The sequence below is a fragment of the Staurois parvus genome, unplaced genomic scaffold, assembly GCF_062004578.1.
Source record: "Staurois parvus isolate SC_StPar_1 unplaced genomic scaffold, SC_StPar_1.0 ptg000689l, whole genome shotgun sequence".
Classification (NCBI taxonomy): domain Eukaryota; kingdom Metazoa; phylum Chordata; class Amphibia; order Anura; family Ranidae; genus Staurois; species Staurois parvus.
Genome location: NW_028318485.1, coordinates 2324943 through 2341504, shown reverse-complemented (window position 1 = coordinate 2341504; position 16562 = coordinate 2324943). Strand labels below are relative to the sequence as shown.

General features: G+C 45.2%; 1 protein-coding gene across 1 annotated transcript in view; it reads right to left on the bottom strand.

The window, feature by feature from the left end:
* IL27RA (interleukin 27 receptor subunit alpha) overlaps positions 1–11317 on the bottom strand; it is a 77304-nt gene extending 65987 nt beyond the window's left edge. Inside the window, exons 1-2 of the mRNA XM_089652648.1 lie at positions 11058–11317; positions 461–542 (exon numbers count right to left, since the gene is read on the bottom strand). Coding sequence (XP_089508774.1) covers positions 461–536 — 76 coding nt within the window. The 5' untranslated portion in view covers positions 537–542; positions 11058–11317. The remainder of the gene's footprint in view (positions 1–460; positions 543–11057) is intronic.
* Between the last annotated feature and the right edge of the window lie 5245 nt (positions 11318–16562).

Sequence of the window (16562 nt, the reverse complement as noted above, 5' to 3'; positions counted from 1 at the left end):
AGAAATTAGATTTTTTAAATTTTTTTACTAGATATGTTTTACAGCAAAAAGTTAAAAAAAATGTTTTTATTCAAAATTGTCAGTGTTTTTTTGTTTATAGCGCAAAAAATAAAAACCGCACAGGCGATCAAATATCACCAAAAGAAAACTCTATTTATGGGGGAAAAAAGGACGTAAATTTCATCTGGGTGCAGCGTTGCATGACCGCGCAATTGTCAGTTAAAGTAACACAGCGCAAAAAATGGCCTGGTCAGGAAGGGGGGGAAATCCTCTGGAGGGCAAGGGGTTAAAAGGAAAATTAAAAGGCCCCCTTTGTCCTCATGCAGTAGGATGTGAGTAGCCACCCATTCGTCTTGTTGTCGGCTGTTGCCTCTGGCAGTACACAGGATCCACCAAAAACTGTCATAGTCAGCTTGTATAAAATGGTTTTTAAAAAGCAGGAGAAAGGCCCATTTCTTACCGTTGGAAGAAGTGATGGCAAAAACTAGGATGACAAGACCTCCAATGAGAGATTTAATCCACCAGTCCTCCGACATCCCACCCTAAGACAGACATAGAGAACGGGAGAGACATTTATATTATTATTATTATACAAGATTTATATATTATTATTAAAATACAGGATTTATATATTATTATTATTATACATGATTTATATATTATTATTATACAGGATTTATATTATTATTATACAGGATTTATATATTATTATTATACAGGATTTATATTATTATTATTATTATTATACAGGATTTATATATTATTATTATACAGGATTTATATATTATTATTATACAGGATTTATATTATTATTATTATTATACAGGATTTATATATTATTATTATACAGGATTTATATATTATTATTATACAGGATTTATATTATTATTATTATTATACAGGATTTATATATTATTATTATACAGGATTTATATTATTATTATTATTATTATACAGGATTTATATAATATTATTATTATTATACATGATTTATATATTATTATTATACAGGATTTATATATTATTATTATTATTATTATTATTATTATTATTATTATTATTATTAAACAGGATTTATATTATTATTATACAGGATTTATATATTATTATTATACAGGATTTATATTATTATTATTATTATTATACAGGATTTATATATTATTATTATTATACAGGATTTATATATTATTATTATACAGGATTTATATATATTATTATTATTATTATTATACAGGATTTATATATTATTATTATTATACAGGATTTATATATTATTATTATACAGGATTTATATATATTATTATTATTATTATTATACAGGATTTATATATTATTATTATTATTATTATTATAATACAGGATTTATATATTATTATTATACAGGATTTATATATATTATTATTATTATACAGGATTTATATATTATTATTATTATACAGGATTTATAGCGCCAACAGTTTGCTCAGCGCTTTACAATATAACGGGAGACAATACAGCAACAATACAGTTCAATACAAGAGGGATAGGAGGGCCTGATCCTGGGAGCTTACAATCTAGGAGATAAAACAGAAAACATGATATCAGGGCTGGAGGCATCCTTACTCAAAAGCAAACATTTATTATATTACAGCTTACCAATTCTTAGATATGACGGCTGCATTATGTTACTTTTTTAAGTTTTCGTTCCTTTATTTTCACCTGGTGATCCTGCCAGTAAATCTATTGCTTTTTTTTACCGGACCAAGCTGTCTTGCAGATGTAGCTGTTAGAGGGTAGAGACAAACCTTTTAGGCTCTTTTTACATTAGCACAGGGGTGTCAAACTCCAATTCATTGCGGGCCGTATAAGCATTCTGGTTGGACTCAAAGGGCCAGTTGTATCTGTAAGACTAGATGTCCAGAGCACCCCCCCCCCCCATTACATCAGATGTCAAGAATCCCACACCCTCCCTAACACCCAGGGGCAGACTGACCATTTGGGAACTCGGGCACTGCCCGAGGGCCTGGGGTCAGTAGGGGGCCCCATGAGATGCCCCTGGTACCTTTCATAGGCTTTTTTGGGTGTGATTTGAGTGTGGGCAAGGAGACAGGGGCCCCATGATCCCCTATTGCCCGGGGGCCCCATGAGTTGTCAGTCCTTCCCTGCTAACACCCAACATCACCGTGCAAAGCTGGAAACCAGAAAGTGCAGGGTCTGGAGGAGGACCAGAGGAGGAGTGGAGTCAGTTACCAGAGTCTGCTGAATGCTGAGACCAGGGGAGGCAGATATGAGGGGGTGCTGCAGCTGCACTGAGAGGTTCGGGGTTTGGTAGAGGAGTTCTATTCTCCTCTCTGCTGGAGCCCAGACCAGACCAGGGGATACCTGCAGGAAAGGTGCAAGGGCCACATGAAATGGCCTGGAGGGCCGTATTTGGCCCGAGGGCCTTGTGTTTGACACCTGTGGGCAACCTTTTTTTTTCAACTGAGCCAAATCTCGCCAAAACCACGATTGAAATTTATTTTGAGAGCCACATTTTTAAAACTGAAAATACATCCCCCATATAGTAATTCATCCCTCATAGTAATTCATCCCCCCTATAGTAATCCATCCCCCATATAGTAATTCATCCCCCATATAGTAATTCATCCCCCATAGTAATTCATCCCCCATATAGTAATTCATCCCCCATAGTAATTCATCCCCCACATAGTAATTCATCCCTCATAGTAATTCATCCCCCATATAGTAATTCATCCCCCATATAGTAATTCATCCCCCATAGTAATTCATCCCCCCTATAGTAATTCATTCCCCCTATAGTAATTCATCCCCCATATAGTAATTCATCCCCCCTATAGTAATTCATCCCCCCTATAGTAATTCATCCCCCATATAGTAATTCATCCCCCCTATAGTAATTCATCCCCCCTATAGTAATTCATCCCCCATATAGTAATTCATCCCCCATATAGTAATTCATCCCCTATAGTAATTCATCCCCCATATAGTAATTCATCCCCCATATAGTAATTCATCCCCCATAGTAATTCATCCCCCATATAGTAATTCATCCCCCATAGTAATTCATCCTCCATATAGTAATTCATCCCCCATAGTAATTCATCCCCCCTATAGTAATTCATCCCCCCTATAGTAATTCATTCCCCATATTGTGTCAATTCACTTACCTTTGCTCCGCGCGTTCCTCTCGCCGTGTTCCCGCGCCGTTCCGGTCTTCAGGGCGGACTGTGAGAGGAGAGGAGTTCTTCACGCTGCCCCGCCTACATCCTGACAGCCAATGTTTGCCACGCTCCGCGGGCCGGATTAAAAGGTCCGCCGGGCCGTAGTTTGCCTATTGCTGGGCTAGCTGCAGAGTCCTGACTTTTGGGGCGGCCGCCCGAGAGGAGGGAGGGGAGCGCGCGCCCGGCACACAGATGAGCCGCATTAAAATGTGTAAAGAGCCGCGGCTTGCCGACCACTGAGCTACGGCAACCTTATTGCCTGTCACCTGGTGGGCAGTGTGCTCCGGAGCCGCAGCAAAGGTGAAAAAGAGCCGCATGCGGCTCTGGAGCCGCGGGTTGCCGACACCCGTCCTAGACCTTTGCAGAAATATCGTGTGACATAAAAAAAATTAAAACTACCGCTATTATATTCTCTAGGGTGTTTGCTTTCATATATATCATGTTGGGGGGTTTTGTGTCATCTTCAGGCATAAAATTATTTTTTAGACGTGTGCAAAAAAGGCCAAAACGGCTCTGGCAGCGAAAGGGTTAAGCGCAGTGAGAACAAGCGGCGGGGGTTTCCTGCTGCGGGTGTCCCCATTGAGGAGATTCATTCTTATTTCTGGTCCTGGTGGTCGCTGTCTGCAGGACAGGAAGAGAATGGGGGAAAAAAATGACAGTTGTTACCTGTTTAGGGGCGTCTACTAACTGGCTTTTGGGTTTTTGGAGTAGAAGGTAAAGAACTGAAGACCCAATACGTGTTCTAACCCCTTCCCTGCACTATACAAAACAAGGGAAAACTCTGGAATCTCAAAGTAAAGTAATGCCCAGAGCTTCTGAATTGTCCCCACCCAGCTGACACAGAATCTAATGATTGTTTCACTAGTGCATGATCTAAGAGCAGAAACATTTCCCTTACTCCACAGTCCGATGGCGGCCAGTGCTCAATTGTTCTCTATGGCAGCAGAATGTGAGCGGACACACCTACTAGTGGCCACCGCTGGTACTGCCTTGTGGGTGATGACCTACAAGGCAGTACCAGCGGTGGCCACTAGTTCTGCATTGTATGGGATGACATCAGCGAGAGGCGGGGCCAGTCATAAAAGTTCTGATTTGGGGGAACCTGTTATTACAACCAGAACCTGCAGAGGGGAAGACAGCAGAAGTGCAGATTAAGTTGAATACAGGTGTACCTCGGTTTACGAATGCCTCGTTTAACATAATTTTCAGTTTACGACTAATAATCCATTGAAAATAATGCCTCGGTTTACAATTTTTTTTTGCAATACGAACGGATTAATTGGTTTTTAATGCATTTATGAATTATTTTTTTAATCATGTCCCTGTACAGTATTTATGCCTTTAAAGTGCACTTTATAAAGAGTTTTGAACAGATAAGACTTCTTTTTACTTTTTTTCTGACCTCCGGAACGGATTAATTGGTTTTCAATGCATTTACAAATTTTTTTTTAATCATGTCCCTGTACAGTATTTATGCCTTTAAAGTGCACTTTATAGAGAGTTTTGATCAAATAAGACTTTTGTTTTTACTTTTATCTGACCTCTGGAACGGATTAATTGGTTTTCAATGCATTCCTATGGGAAACCGAGTTTCGGTTTATGCATTAAATTCGTAAACTGAGGTACGCCTGTACTTTATATTAGTTCACCCTCTAGAAAATAAGTACAATGGGGTCTTTTTTTTTTATAGATTTGTACATATATTTATCCTACAAAACTGCATGTACATTCGTTCTATGTGAATACCAGCAAAATTGAATGTTATTGGGTTATTGCCTCTCCAGGTTGAATGTTATTCATTAATACAGAATAGAGTCAGGAAAATACTGGTTCTCCAGAAAACAACACTTCCGGGAATGTCGATCTTCTGCTCCCCCCCGTTGCTCTTAATGGTTCCTCCCGTCTCCAGGAGGTGGCGGTTTTCTGTTCCCCACTGCTGTCAATCAATGGTTCCTCAAGCTGCCCATCCCCCCTCCCCCCATATAACTATAGGATACAGTAGGTACATGGAGGTTGATGGGAAGAGCCACTGAGCACCATGGAGGACAAGAAGATCAACACTACTGGAAATGTCGGTCAATGAAGCCTCAACTGGCTGACTCTCTTTGGTGGCACAGGCAGCAGGAAAGATAAGTATTTATCAGCTTCTTACAGGTACTTCTTTTTTCATCAAATTTAGGTGACTTAGGTGGTCTTTTAAATGCTGGCCATACACAAGTAGAATTTAGTTCAAAACTTTTTGTTTTATAAGAACATTCGTTAAATTTTCTAATCGGTGGGGTCATTCGTTTTGACCATAGTTTTGACAAAATTTGAAGGAGCAAATAGTTCTAATAGTGTATGTTGGTTTTGTTTCAAAGTCAAATGTAAAACGCAAACAAAATTTCACAGTAGTTTCGAATGACACTCGTCAAGTCATCGAATATGCTGCGAATCTTCGCATAAATGTTCGTTGGGATGTGCGTTCAAAATTCTACTAGTGTATGTCCAGCTTAAAGGATAAGTTCACCTTTTAGTAAAAAATAATAAATGCACATTTTTTTGCAATTAAAAAAAAAGTGCATTAATTATGTAGCACCCCTCTAGATAGCCAGGGGGAGCTAGTGTTCAATTCTTAGTAAGGAGGGCTGAGTAGCACCCGGGTTGTAATAGTTAGCAGGGTTAAATTTTGGTCAGGGCTGAGAGGCTCTACAGGTCAGTTCCCTGATACCTCCCCATGCTCTAGAGTCTTGGAGAAGATTCTAGAAGCAGTGGGTGGGAGTGAAGAGGGGACTTGCCAGGAGGCTTGCCATGGGGCCAGGGCAGCCCTTAAACGTGCTAGAGCCTTCTCAGTAGCAGGAGAATTTGGGTGGAAGATGGTGCGAGAAGGCTGAGGTGCAGGAGCCTGGGAGTGGGCTCAGTTGGGAAGGGGTCCACCTCTACGTAGCGATGCTGGAAAGGAGGAAAGCTCAGACCTCATTGGCCCCCAGAGCAAGGACCATCTATGCAGCAGGGAAGGAGCTAGCCCAACGGAAGGCCTGAAAGCAGCTACCAACCCAACTCATAGGAAAAGGACTGAATAATCTTACACCCCCTGGGCCAGTTTAAGGGGAAAGGAACACTCTATTGGAGAACCTGATTAGGTCCTTACCTGGGACTGAAGGCACTGGATCCCCTTGCCCAGGGATTCCTTTAGACAGCTGGATAGAGAAGGATTATCTGGGGTCTGGTGTGGTGCACCAGGAGAGGCTGGAGAGCTCTCCAAGAAGAGGATTTGCTGTGTGAAGACTTGGTTACATGGTTTCAGAAAGTTGTCCTCAGTTGCAGTTCCCATGGGCATCCCATACACCCCTTACCCCATCCAAATTATCATCCCCTAATAAAACATAAGAAACCCAAGCTGGTTACTGTCTCCTGGATGCAAGTCTGTGAGGAATGCATGTTGCCTGGCTGTGCAGCACTATAGGGGGACCCAAAACTTCAGTGACTCCTAAGGGGGTAGTGCTACAATTATTTTTATCTACAGGAGCCTGGAAAGCATGGCACCAGCAATCAGTAGATCGCTGGTGCCATGCAGCTCTCCTGCAGACCTGTCAGAATATCTGCTTGATGTTCAGGATGTATGGGCAAGCAGATATACTGACCGGAAGAAACAATGAACTACCACGGTGCTCCACAGCGCTGTGGTAGTTCATTGAAAATTACAAGCCCACAGCCGCTAAGACTGCTGGGACGTAGTTCATTCATTCACAGAGCACTGTGAATGAGTGACACAGCCAGCTGGGCGGAGCTCTGCATGGCCACTTTTTTTTTCACATTTGACATCTAGCAAGAGGGGGGGCTAGATCTCCCGCAAGCTGAGAAAGCGGTGCATTGGTGGCAAGAGGGGGCCAGTACATTTATAACATGTTATACAAGGTGAACTTATCCTTTAAGGCTCCGTTCACACCGGTGCGTTTTTTAGAAAACGCACTGCAGTCCATTTAACATGGTTTCCTATGGGCCATGTTCCCATCTATGCTTTTTTGAGCTGCTGCGTTTTTGCAAAGGGTCGGGGACTTTTTTGAAAAGCAAAAAGCTGCATTTTGCTACAATAGAGTTCAATGGAGAAGCTGCTGAAATGCATGGTGGCGCGTTTTTGCCGCTTTTTTGATGTGTTTTGCAGTTTTATTCTGCCTAGCAACAAAAAAAAAATTTCACTTTACCAAAAAAAAAAAAAGCTGAACAAAACGCATCACAAATGTGTGTAGAAAAATGCAAAGCGAACTGCAAAACAGACAAAAAGCAAACTGCATAAGTGTGAATGGAGCCCTAGAACCCATCATTGGAGCAACACAGTGGTTTGGTGGCTGGCACTTCTGCCTTGCACTGGGGCCATTGGTTTGATTCCCATATAGGACACTACCTGCATGGAGTTTGTATGTTCTTTCAGTGTTTGCATGGGTTCCTTCCCACACCCTGAAGGCGTGCTAGTGTGTAAATTGGCTCCTGTCTAAATTGGCCCCAACATGTGAGGTACAGACCTAGATCTAGATATGTGCAGAACGAAAACATTTGTTTCCTTGCAATTTATTTAAATAATTTCATCTAGTAAAGCACAGCAGCTAAATAGTTAGCACTTCCTCCTAGCAGTACTAGGGTCATGGGTTCAAATCCCAACCACAGCATCTGCCTGGAGTTTGTATGGTCTCCCTGTGCCTGCGTGGGTTTCCTCTGGGTACTCTGGTTTCCTCCCACATGCCAAAGACATGCTGGTAGGTGAATTGGATCCTGTCTAAATTGTCCCTAGTATGTGTATGTATGAATGTGAGTTAGGGACCTTAGATTGTACGCCCCTTGAGGGTTAGGGACTGATGTGAATGTACTATATATATATATGTAAAGCGTAAATTGACAGCACCAGGGGCAGACTGACCATTTGGAAACTCGGGCACTGTCCGAGGGCCCAGGGTCAGTAGCGGGCCCCATGAGATGCCCCTGGTACCTTTCATTGGTTTTTTCATAGGCTTCTTTGGGTGTGCGCGAGGACACGGGGGCCCCGTGATCCCCTATTGCCCGGGGGCCCCGTGAGTTGTCAGTCTGCCCCTGGACAGCACTATATAAGTACCTGAAATAAATAAAGTTTGTTTTTGGCATTCGTTTTGCTTCAAATTCAATTCAAATTTTCCGAATTCAGTCGAATTGAATTCAGTTCCATCTACGGCCAGCTCTAAATTGTAAGCACCTTGAGGGCTGGGATTGATGCGAATGTGTGAAAGGGTGGGTGCTCTCTAAATACCTGTACTAAAGAAAAATACATTTCTCCATTGTACGATATTACGCAGATTCTACGCAGACATGTGTATATGTATTCAGGAGGACCCCAAAAATGAGCAAGTCTCTGATTGGCCGATGTGCCTGATTTCGGTTCCATGTGTATTAACAACGCTGGTAACGTTAGCTGTGTAAAGACACGTTAAAAATTGGAGTTTTTCAGCGTTTTTGCATTAGCGTTTAGCCGCTTTATTTAGCTTTTTTTCTACCAAAAACAACATTTTTTTTTTGTCCAAAAACGCCGGTTTGCCACATTTTTCAGCATTAGAGCATTTTTACAGCTAAAAACTTCTAGAAACCCACTAATCCCAGCCATAAAACGTTGATTGCAGTCTATGTGTGTATGGACACGTAGGAGAACATGTTGGGGATGGACACGTAGGATAACGTGCCGGGGATGGACACGTAAGATAACATGCCGGGGATGGACACGTAGGAGAACATGTCGGGGATGGACACGTAGGATAACGTGCCGGGGATGGACACGTAGGATAACGTGCCGGGGATGGACACGTAGGAGAACATGTCGGGGATGGACACGTAGGATAACGTGCCGGGGATGGACACGTAGGATAACATGCCGGGGATGGACACGTAGGATAACATGCCGGGGATGGACACGTAGGAGAACATGTCGGGGATGGACACGTAGGATAACGTGCCGGGGATGGACACGTAGGATAACGTGCCGGGGATGGACACGTAGGATAACGTGCCGGGGATGGACACGTAGGATAACGTGCCGGGTATGGACACGTAGGAGAACATGTTGGGGATGGACACGTAGGATAACGTGCCGGGGATGGACACGTAAGATAACATGCCGGGGATGGACACGTAGGAGAACATGTCGGGGATGGACACGTAGGATAACATGACGGGGATGGACACGTAGGATAACGTGCCGGAGATGGACACGTAGGAGAACATGTTGGGGATGGACACGTAGGATAACGTGCCAGGGATGGACACGTAAGATAACATGCCAGGGATGGACACGTAGGAGAACATGTCGGGGATGGACACGTAGGATAACATGCCGGGGATGGACACGTAGGATAACGTGCCGGGGATGGACACGTAGGAGAACATGTCGGGGATGGACACGTAGGATAACGTGCCGGGGATGGACACGTAGGATAACGTGTCGGGGATGGACACGTAGGATAACGTGCCGGGGATGGACACGTAAGATAACATGCCGGGGATGGACACGTAGGAGAACATGTCGGGGATGGACACGTAGGATAACGTGCCGGGGATGAACACGTAAGATAACATGCCGGGGATGGACACGTAGGAGAACATGTCGGGGATGGACACGTAGGATAACATGCCGGGGATGGACACGTAGGATAACATGCCGGGGATGGACACATAGGAGAACATGCCGGGGATGGACACATAGTATAACATGCCGGGGATGGACACATAGGATAACATGCCGGGGATGGACACATAGGAGAACATGCCGGGGATGGACACATAGGAGAACATGCCGGGGATGGACACGTAGGATAACATGCCGGGGATGGACACGTAGGATAACATGACGGGGATGGACACATGGGATAACATGCCGGGGATGGACACACGGGATAACATGCCGGGGATGGACACGTAGGATAACATGCCGGGGATGGACACGTAGGAGAACACGCCGGGGATGGACACGTAGGAGAACATGCCGGGGATGGACACGTAGGATAACACGCCGGGGATGGACACGTAGGATCACACGCCGGGGATGGACACGTAGGATCACACACCGGGGATGGACACGTAGAATAACACACCGGGGATGGACACGTAGGATAACATGCCGGGGATGGACACGTAGGATAACATGCTGGGGATGGACACGTAGAATAACATGCCGGGGTTGGACACGTAGGATAACACGCCGGGGATGGACACATAGGATAACACGCCGGGGATGGACACATAGGATAACATGCCGGGGATGGACACATAGGATAACATGCCGGGGATGGACACATAGGATAACATGCCAGGGATGGACACATAGGATAACATGCTGGAGATGGACACATAGGATAACATGCAGGGGATGGACACATAGGATAACATGTTGGAGATGGACACATAGGATAACATGCAGGGGATGGACACATAGGATAACATGCTGGAGATGGACACATAGGATAACATGCTGGAGATGGACACATAGGATAACATGCAGGGGATGGACACATAGGAGAACATGCAGGGGATGGACACATAGGATAACATGCCGGGGATGGACACATAGGATAACATGCAGGGGATGGACACGTAGGATAACATGCCGGGGATGGACACGTAGGATAACATGCCGGGGATGGACACGTAGGATAACATGCTGGGGAGTTTACTGGCTGTAGAAAAAAATACTAAAAGCCAAAGGCAGCCGCTGTAAAAACGTCCCGTGTGTATGGGGACTTCCAATCCAATTCACTTATCGCTCCTAAAACGCAGGGAACGCCGTTGTCAGCAATATGGAGGCGCAGTCCATGGAGGGACCGGCTTGGCTTGGTGGCTCACCTGTTCCCAGGAGCTGGTCTGGTCATTATCCTGGGAGCACGCTGGCTGCAGGCGTGCGTTCGCTGTCTTGCTTTCTTCTGATTTTCTTCTTCTCTCCTCTCACTTCCTCTTTACTTTTCCGCTCTCACACTCTTTTCGTCATACACTTCCCACACTTTACCACCCCCCACCAACCTATCCAGCCAGCCCAGCACCCTGGACAGCCTCCAGGTCTCATATGCCGGCTCTAGCTGCCTCTATGGCTCTCCCAGCCCTCTGAGGCCCTATCCTCTAGTCTGTATACGGGAATAATACACCCTCCCTGCACTCCCCTCCCTCCGAACTGTCACTTCCTCCGCATTTTCAGTGTTTAAAGTCCAGGAAGCCAAAGAGCTTTTCATGTGTCTGAGCGCTTTATTTGTTATGTAATATTTGCTTTATTATTTCCTTTTTCATCTCTAGTTCACACAGCTTGCTATGCACTTCTTATCCCTCCGCTCCTCCTGTTTTATTCTCTTCCTTATCAGCCTGTTAGTCACCTTAAAGTGTTACTAAACCCCGGACCCTGCATTCACTATATCCGCTCCCCAGACCCTGCATTCACTATATCCACTCTCCCCGGACCCTGCATTCACTATATCCACTCTCCCCGGACCCTGCGTTCACTATATCTGGTCTCCCCGGACCCTGCATTCACTATATCCGCTCTCCCCGGACCCCGCATTCACTATATCTGGTCTCCCCGGACCCTGCATTCACTATATCTGGTCTCCCCGGACCCCGCATTCACTATATCTGGTCTCCCTGGACCCTGCATTCACTATATCCTCTCCCCGGACCCTGCATTCACTATATCTGGTTTCCCAGGACCCTGCATTCACTGTATCCTCTCCCCGGACCCTGCATTCACTATATCCTCTCCCCGGACCCTGCATTCACTATATCTGGTCTCCCAGGACCCTGCATTCACTATATCCTCTCCCCGGACCCTGCATTCACTATATCCTCTCCCCGGACTCTGCATTCACTATATCCGGTCTCCTGGACCCTGCATTCACTATATCTGGTCTCTCCCTGGACCCTGCATTCACTATATCCAGTCTCCCCGGACCCTGCATTCACTATATCTGGTCTCCTTGGACCCTGCATTCACTATATCCGGTCTCCTGGACCCTGCATTCACTATATCTGGTCTCTCCCTGGACCCTGCATTCACTATATCTGGTCTCCCCGGACCCTGCATTCACTATATCTGGTCTCCCAGGACCCTGCATTCACTATATCCGGTCTCCCCGGACCCTGCATTCACTATATCTGGTCTCCCCGGACCCTGCATTCACTATATCTGGTCTCCCAGGACCCTGCATTCACTATATCCGCTCTCCCCGGACCCTGCATTCACGATATCCTCTCCCCGGACTCTGCATTCACTATATCCGGTCTCCTGGACCCTGCATTCACTATATCTGGTCTCTCCCTGGACCCTGCATTCACTATATTTGGTCTCCCCGGACCCTGCATTCACTATATCTGGTCCCCCAGGACCCTGCATTCACTATATCTGGTCTCCCAGGACCCTGCATTCACGATATCTGGTCTCCCCGGACCCTGCATTCACTATATCTGGTCCCCCAGGACCCTGCATTCACTATATCTGATCTCCCAGGACCCTGCATTCACTATATCCTCTCTCCCCGGACCCTGCATTCACTATATCCGGTCCCCCCGAACCCTGCATTCAATATATCTGGTCTCCCTGGACCCTGCAATCACTATATCTGGTCTCCCCGGACCCTGCATTCACTATATCCGGTCTCCCCAGGACCCTGCATTCCCTATATCCGGTCTCCCCGACCCTGCATTCACTATATCTGGTCTCCCCGGACCCTGCATTCACTATATCTGGGCTCCCCGACCCTGCATTCACTATATCTGGTCTCCCCAGGACCCTGCTTTTTCTATATCTGGTCTCCCCGACCCTGCATTCACTATATCCGGTTTCCCTGGACCCTCCATTCACTATATCTGGTCTCCCCGCACCCTGCATTCACTATATCTGGTCTCCCTGGACCCTCCATTCACTATATCTGGTCTCCCAGGACCCAGCATTCACTATATTTGGTCTCCCCGGACCCTGCATTCACTATATCTGGCCTCCCAGGACCCTGCATTCACTATATCTGGTCTCCCCGGACCCTGCATTCACTATATCTGGTCTCCCCGGACCCTGTATTCACTATATCTGGTCTCCCCCGGACCCTGCATTCACTATATCTGGTCTCCCCGGACCCTGCATTCACTATATCTGCTCTCCCCGGACCCTGCATTCACTATATCTGGTCACCCCAGGACCCTGCATTCACTATATCTGGTCTCCCCAGGACCCTGCATTCACTATATCTGGTCTCCCCGGACCCTGCATTCACCATATCTGGTCTCCCAGGACCCTGCATTCACTATATCCGGTCTCCCCAGGACCCTGCATTCACTATATCTGAACTAGGAAAGAAGACTGACAGCACAGCACTGGAGGGCATCGTATGAAAGGTGAGTCTGCCAAAATGTGCTACTATGTAGTATATCAGGGGCAGGGGCAGGGGCGGACTGACCACTCAGAAACTCGGGCACTGCCCGAGGGCCCGGGGTCAGTAGGGGGCCCCATGAGATGCCCCTGGTACCTTTTTCATAGGCTTTTTTGAGTTTGGGCAAGGACACAGGGGCCCCATGATCCCCTATTGCCCGGGGGCCCCATGAGTTGTCAGTCCGCCCCTGATCAGGGGTGCCCGACTGCTGGCCCCTGGGCCACATGTAGCCTGCAACCTCCTGCTCTGGGATGGTGGGTTGGCAAGCCCAGATCGCAGGTTCAGAATGGAGCCAGCGGTAACATGAAACATGAGGCTGCAGTAGAGAGCAGAGCCAATGCTCCTTGTATAGCGCCACCGCCTGTCACAGGTGGAGTGACACCCAATGCATTCCACCGGGGACAGCAACAGCCGGCGATACCTCCAGGGTGATTCCCATGAAGTGAAGATAAAGCTCGGTTCACACCTATGCAGTTTGCGTTTGATCCGATTCTGCAGTGCGTTTTGTGTTTTTGAACATGCGTTTTTGATGCGTTTTGCAGGTTTTCTTCAACTTGTTGCTGGGCAGATTAAAACACAAAACGCATCAAAAACGCACTGCATGCTTTTCTGCAGTGTCTCCGTTGAAGTCTATAGAACCAAAAGCGCAACATTTTGCGTTGATTAAAGTTCACATGGTGCGGAATTCGCACCGGTTTCAGTGCGATTTCCGCACCGCTTTATAATCGCACCCGGATTCTTGTGCGAATCACATGTGATGTACCACACCGCATCAGTGCGAACCCAGGCTTACACTTTCCAAAAAACGCATCAGGTGAAAACGCGGAGATGTGAACCTGTGCCATAGGAAGTCATGTTAAATGAACTGCTGTGCGTTTCTACAAAATGCAAACAGAAAACGCATAGGTGTGAACCTAGACTACTTTCACACTGATCGGTCCACAAAAACACAGCAAAAACGCATAGGCGTTTTTACTGGGCCTTTGCCGCGCTTTCTGAGCATTTTTAAAGGACAGGTGACTTAAAAACTGCACCAAAAATGCTTCTTAGAGCCGCTTTTCAGGTGTTTTTTAGGCGTTTTCCATTGACCTCAATGGGAAGAGGCATTTTTTAGGCGCTTTTTAGGCGTTTGTGAGGCGTTTTCCATTGATTTCAATAGGAAGATGAGTTTTTGAGGCGCTTTTCAGACTTTTTTAGGCGTTTTCCATTGATTTCAATGGTAAAAGGAGTTTTTGAGGTGCTTTTCAGATGTTTTTTAGGCGTTTTCCATTGATTTCAATGGGAAGATGAGTTTTTGAGGCGCTTTTCAGACGTTTTTTAGGCATTTTCCATTGATCTCAATGGGTAGAGGCGTTTTTGAGGCGCTTTTAGGTGTTTTGTAGGCGTTTTCTATTGATTTCAATGGGAAGATGAGTTTTTGAGGCGCTTTTCAGACATTTTTTAGGCGTTTTCCATTGATTTCAATGGGAAGATGAGTTTTTGAGACGCTTTTCAGATGTTTTTTAGGCGTTTTCCATTGATTTCAATGGGAAGAGGAGTTTTTGAGGCGCTTTTAGGCGTTTTGTAGGCGTTTTCTATTGCTTTCAATGGGAAGAGGAGTTTTTGAGGCGCTTTTCAGACTTTTTTAGGCGTTTTCCATTGATTTCAATGGGTAGAGGCGTTTTGAGGCACTCTTAGGCGTTTTGTAGGTGTTTTCTATTGATTTCAATGGGAAGATGAGTTTTTGAGGCGCTTTTCAGACTTTTTTTGGCGTTTTCCATTGATTTCAATGGGTAGATGCGTTTTGAGGTGCTTTTCAGGCGTTTTCTATTGATTTCAATGGGAAGATGAGTTTTTGAGGCGCTTTTCAGACATTTTTTAGGCGTTTTCCATTGATTTCAATGGGAAGATGAGTTTTTGAGGCGCTTTTCAGACGTTTTTTAGGCGTTTTCCATTGATTTCAATGGGTAGAGGCGTTTTGAGGCACTCTTAGGCGTTTTGTAGGTGTTTTCTATTGATTTCAATGGGAAGATGAGTTTTTGAGGCGCTTTTCAGACATTTTTTAGGCGTTTTCCATTGATTTCAATGGGTAGAGGCGTTTTTGAGGCGCTTTTCAGGCGTTTTCTATTGATTTCAATGGGAAGATGAGTTTTTGAGGCGCTTTTCAGACGTTTTTTAGGCGTTTTCCATTGATTTCAAGGGGAAGAGGAGTTTTTGAGGCACTTTTCAGGTGTTTTTTAGGCGTTTTCCATTGATTTCAATGGGAAGATGAGTTTTTGAGGCACTTTTCCATTGATTTAAATGGAAAGAGGCATTTTTGGACCATTTTTTTAAAAATTCACCAAACATGCCCCAAAGATGCTGCAAGTAGGAGTTTTTACACTGTACCGCAACATCTCAGTGTGGAAACATACATTCACATACGGAAGCATTTTTCATGAGCTTTTCGGGCGCCTTTTATATATGCGAAAACGCTTCAAAAACTCCTCAGTTAAAATTGCATATCAGTGAGCATATCTGTTCTAGTTCTGGTTACTCTGGGCTGCTTATTGATCTGTTACAAAAAAATAAAAAAAATAAAGAAGCGGATCCGTCACCTTCCGTCTGGGCGGATCAGATGGGAGGGCCCATAGAGTAGAGTGGGCATTGAAAACCAATTAATCCATTCCGGAGGTTAGAAAAAAGTCAAGTCAAAACTCTTTATAAAGCACACTCTAAAGGCACGGGGCTGGCGCTATAAACCTCCCAGGCGCAATGCATCCTGGGGAAACTTGCTTCGTATTGCGAAAAAAAATTGTAAACCGAGGCATTATTTTCAATGGATTTTCATTCGTAAACTGATAGTTATGTTAACCGAGACGTTCGTAAACTGAGGTACACCTGTATAACAATGAATGCGTTTAGCTTGCCATCTTGTCCTAAAGTGTGCACTTCAGACTTTGGGCCAGCCCCATTTTTTTTAAAA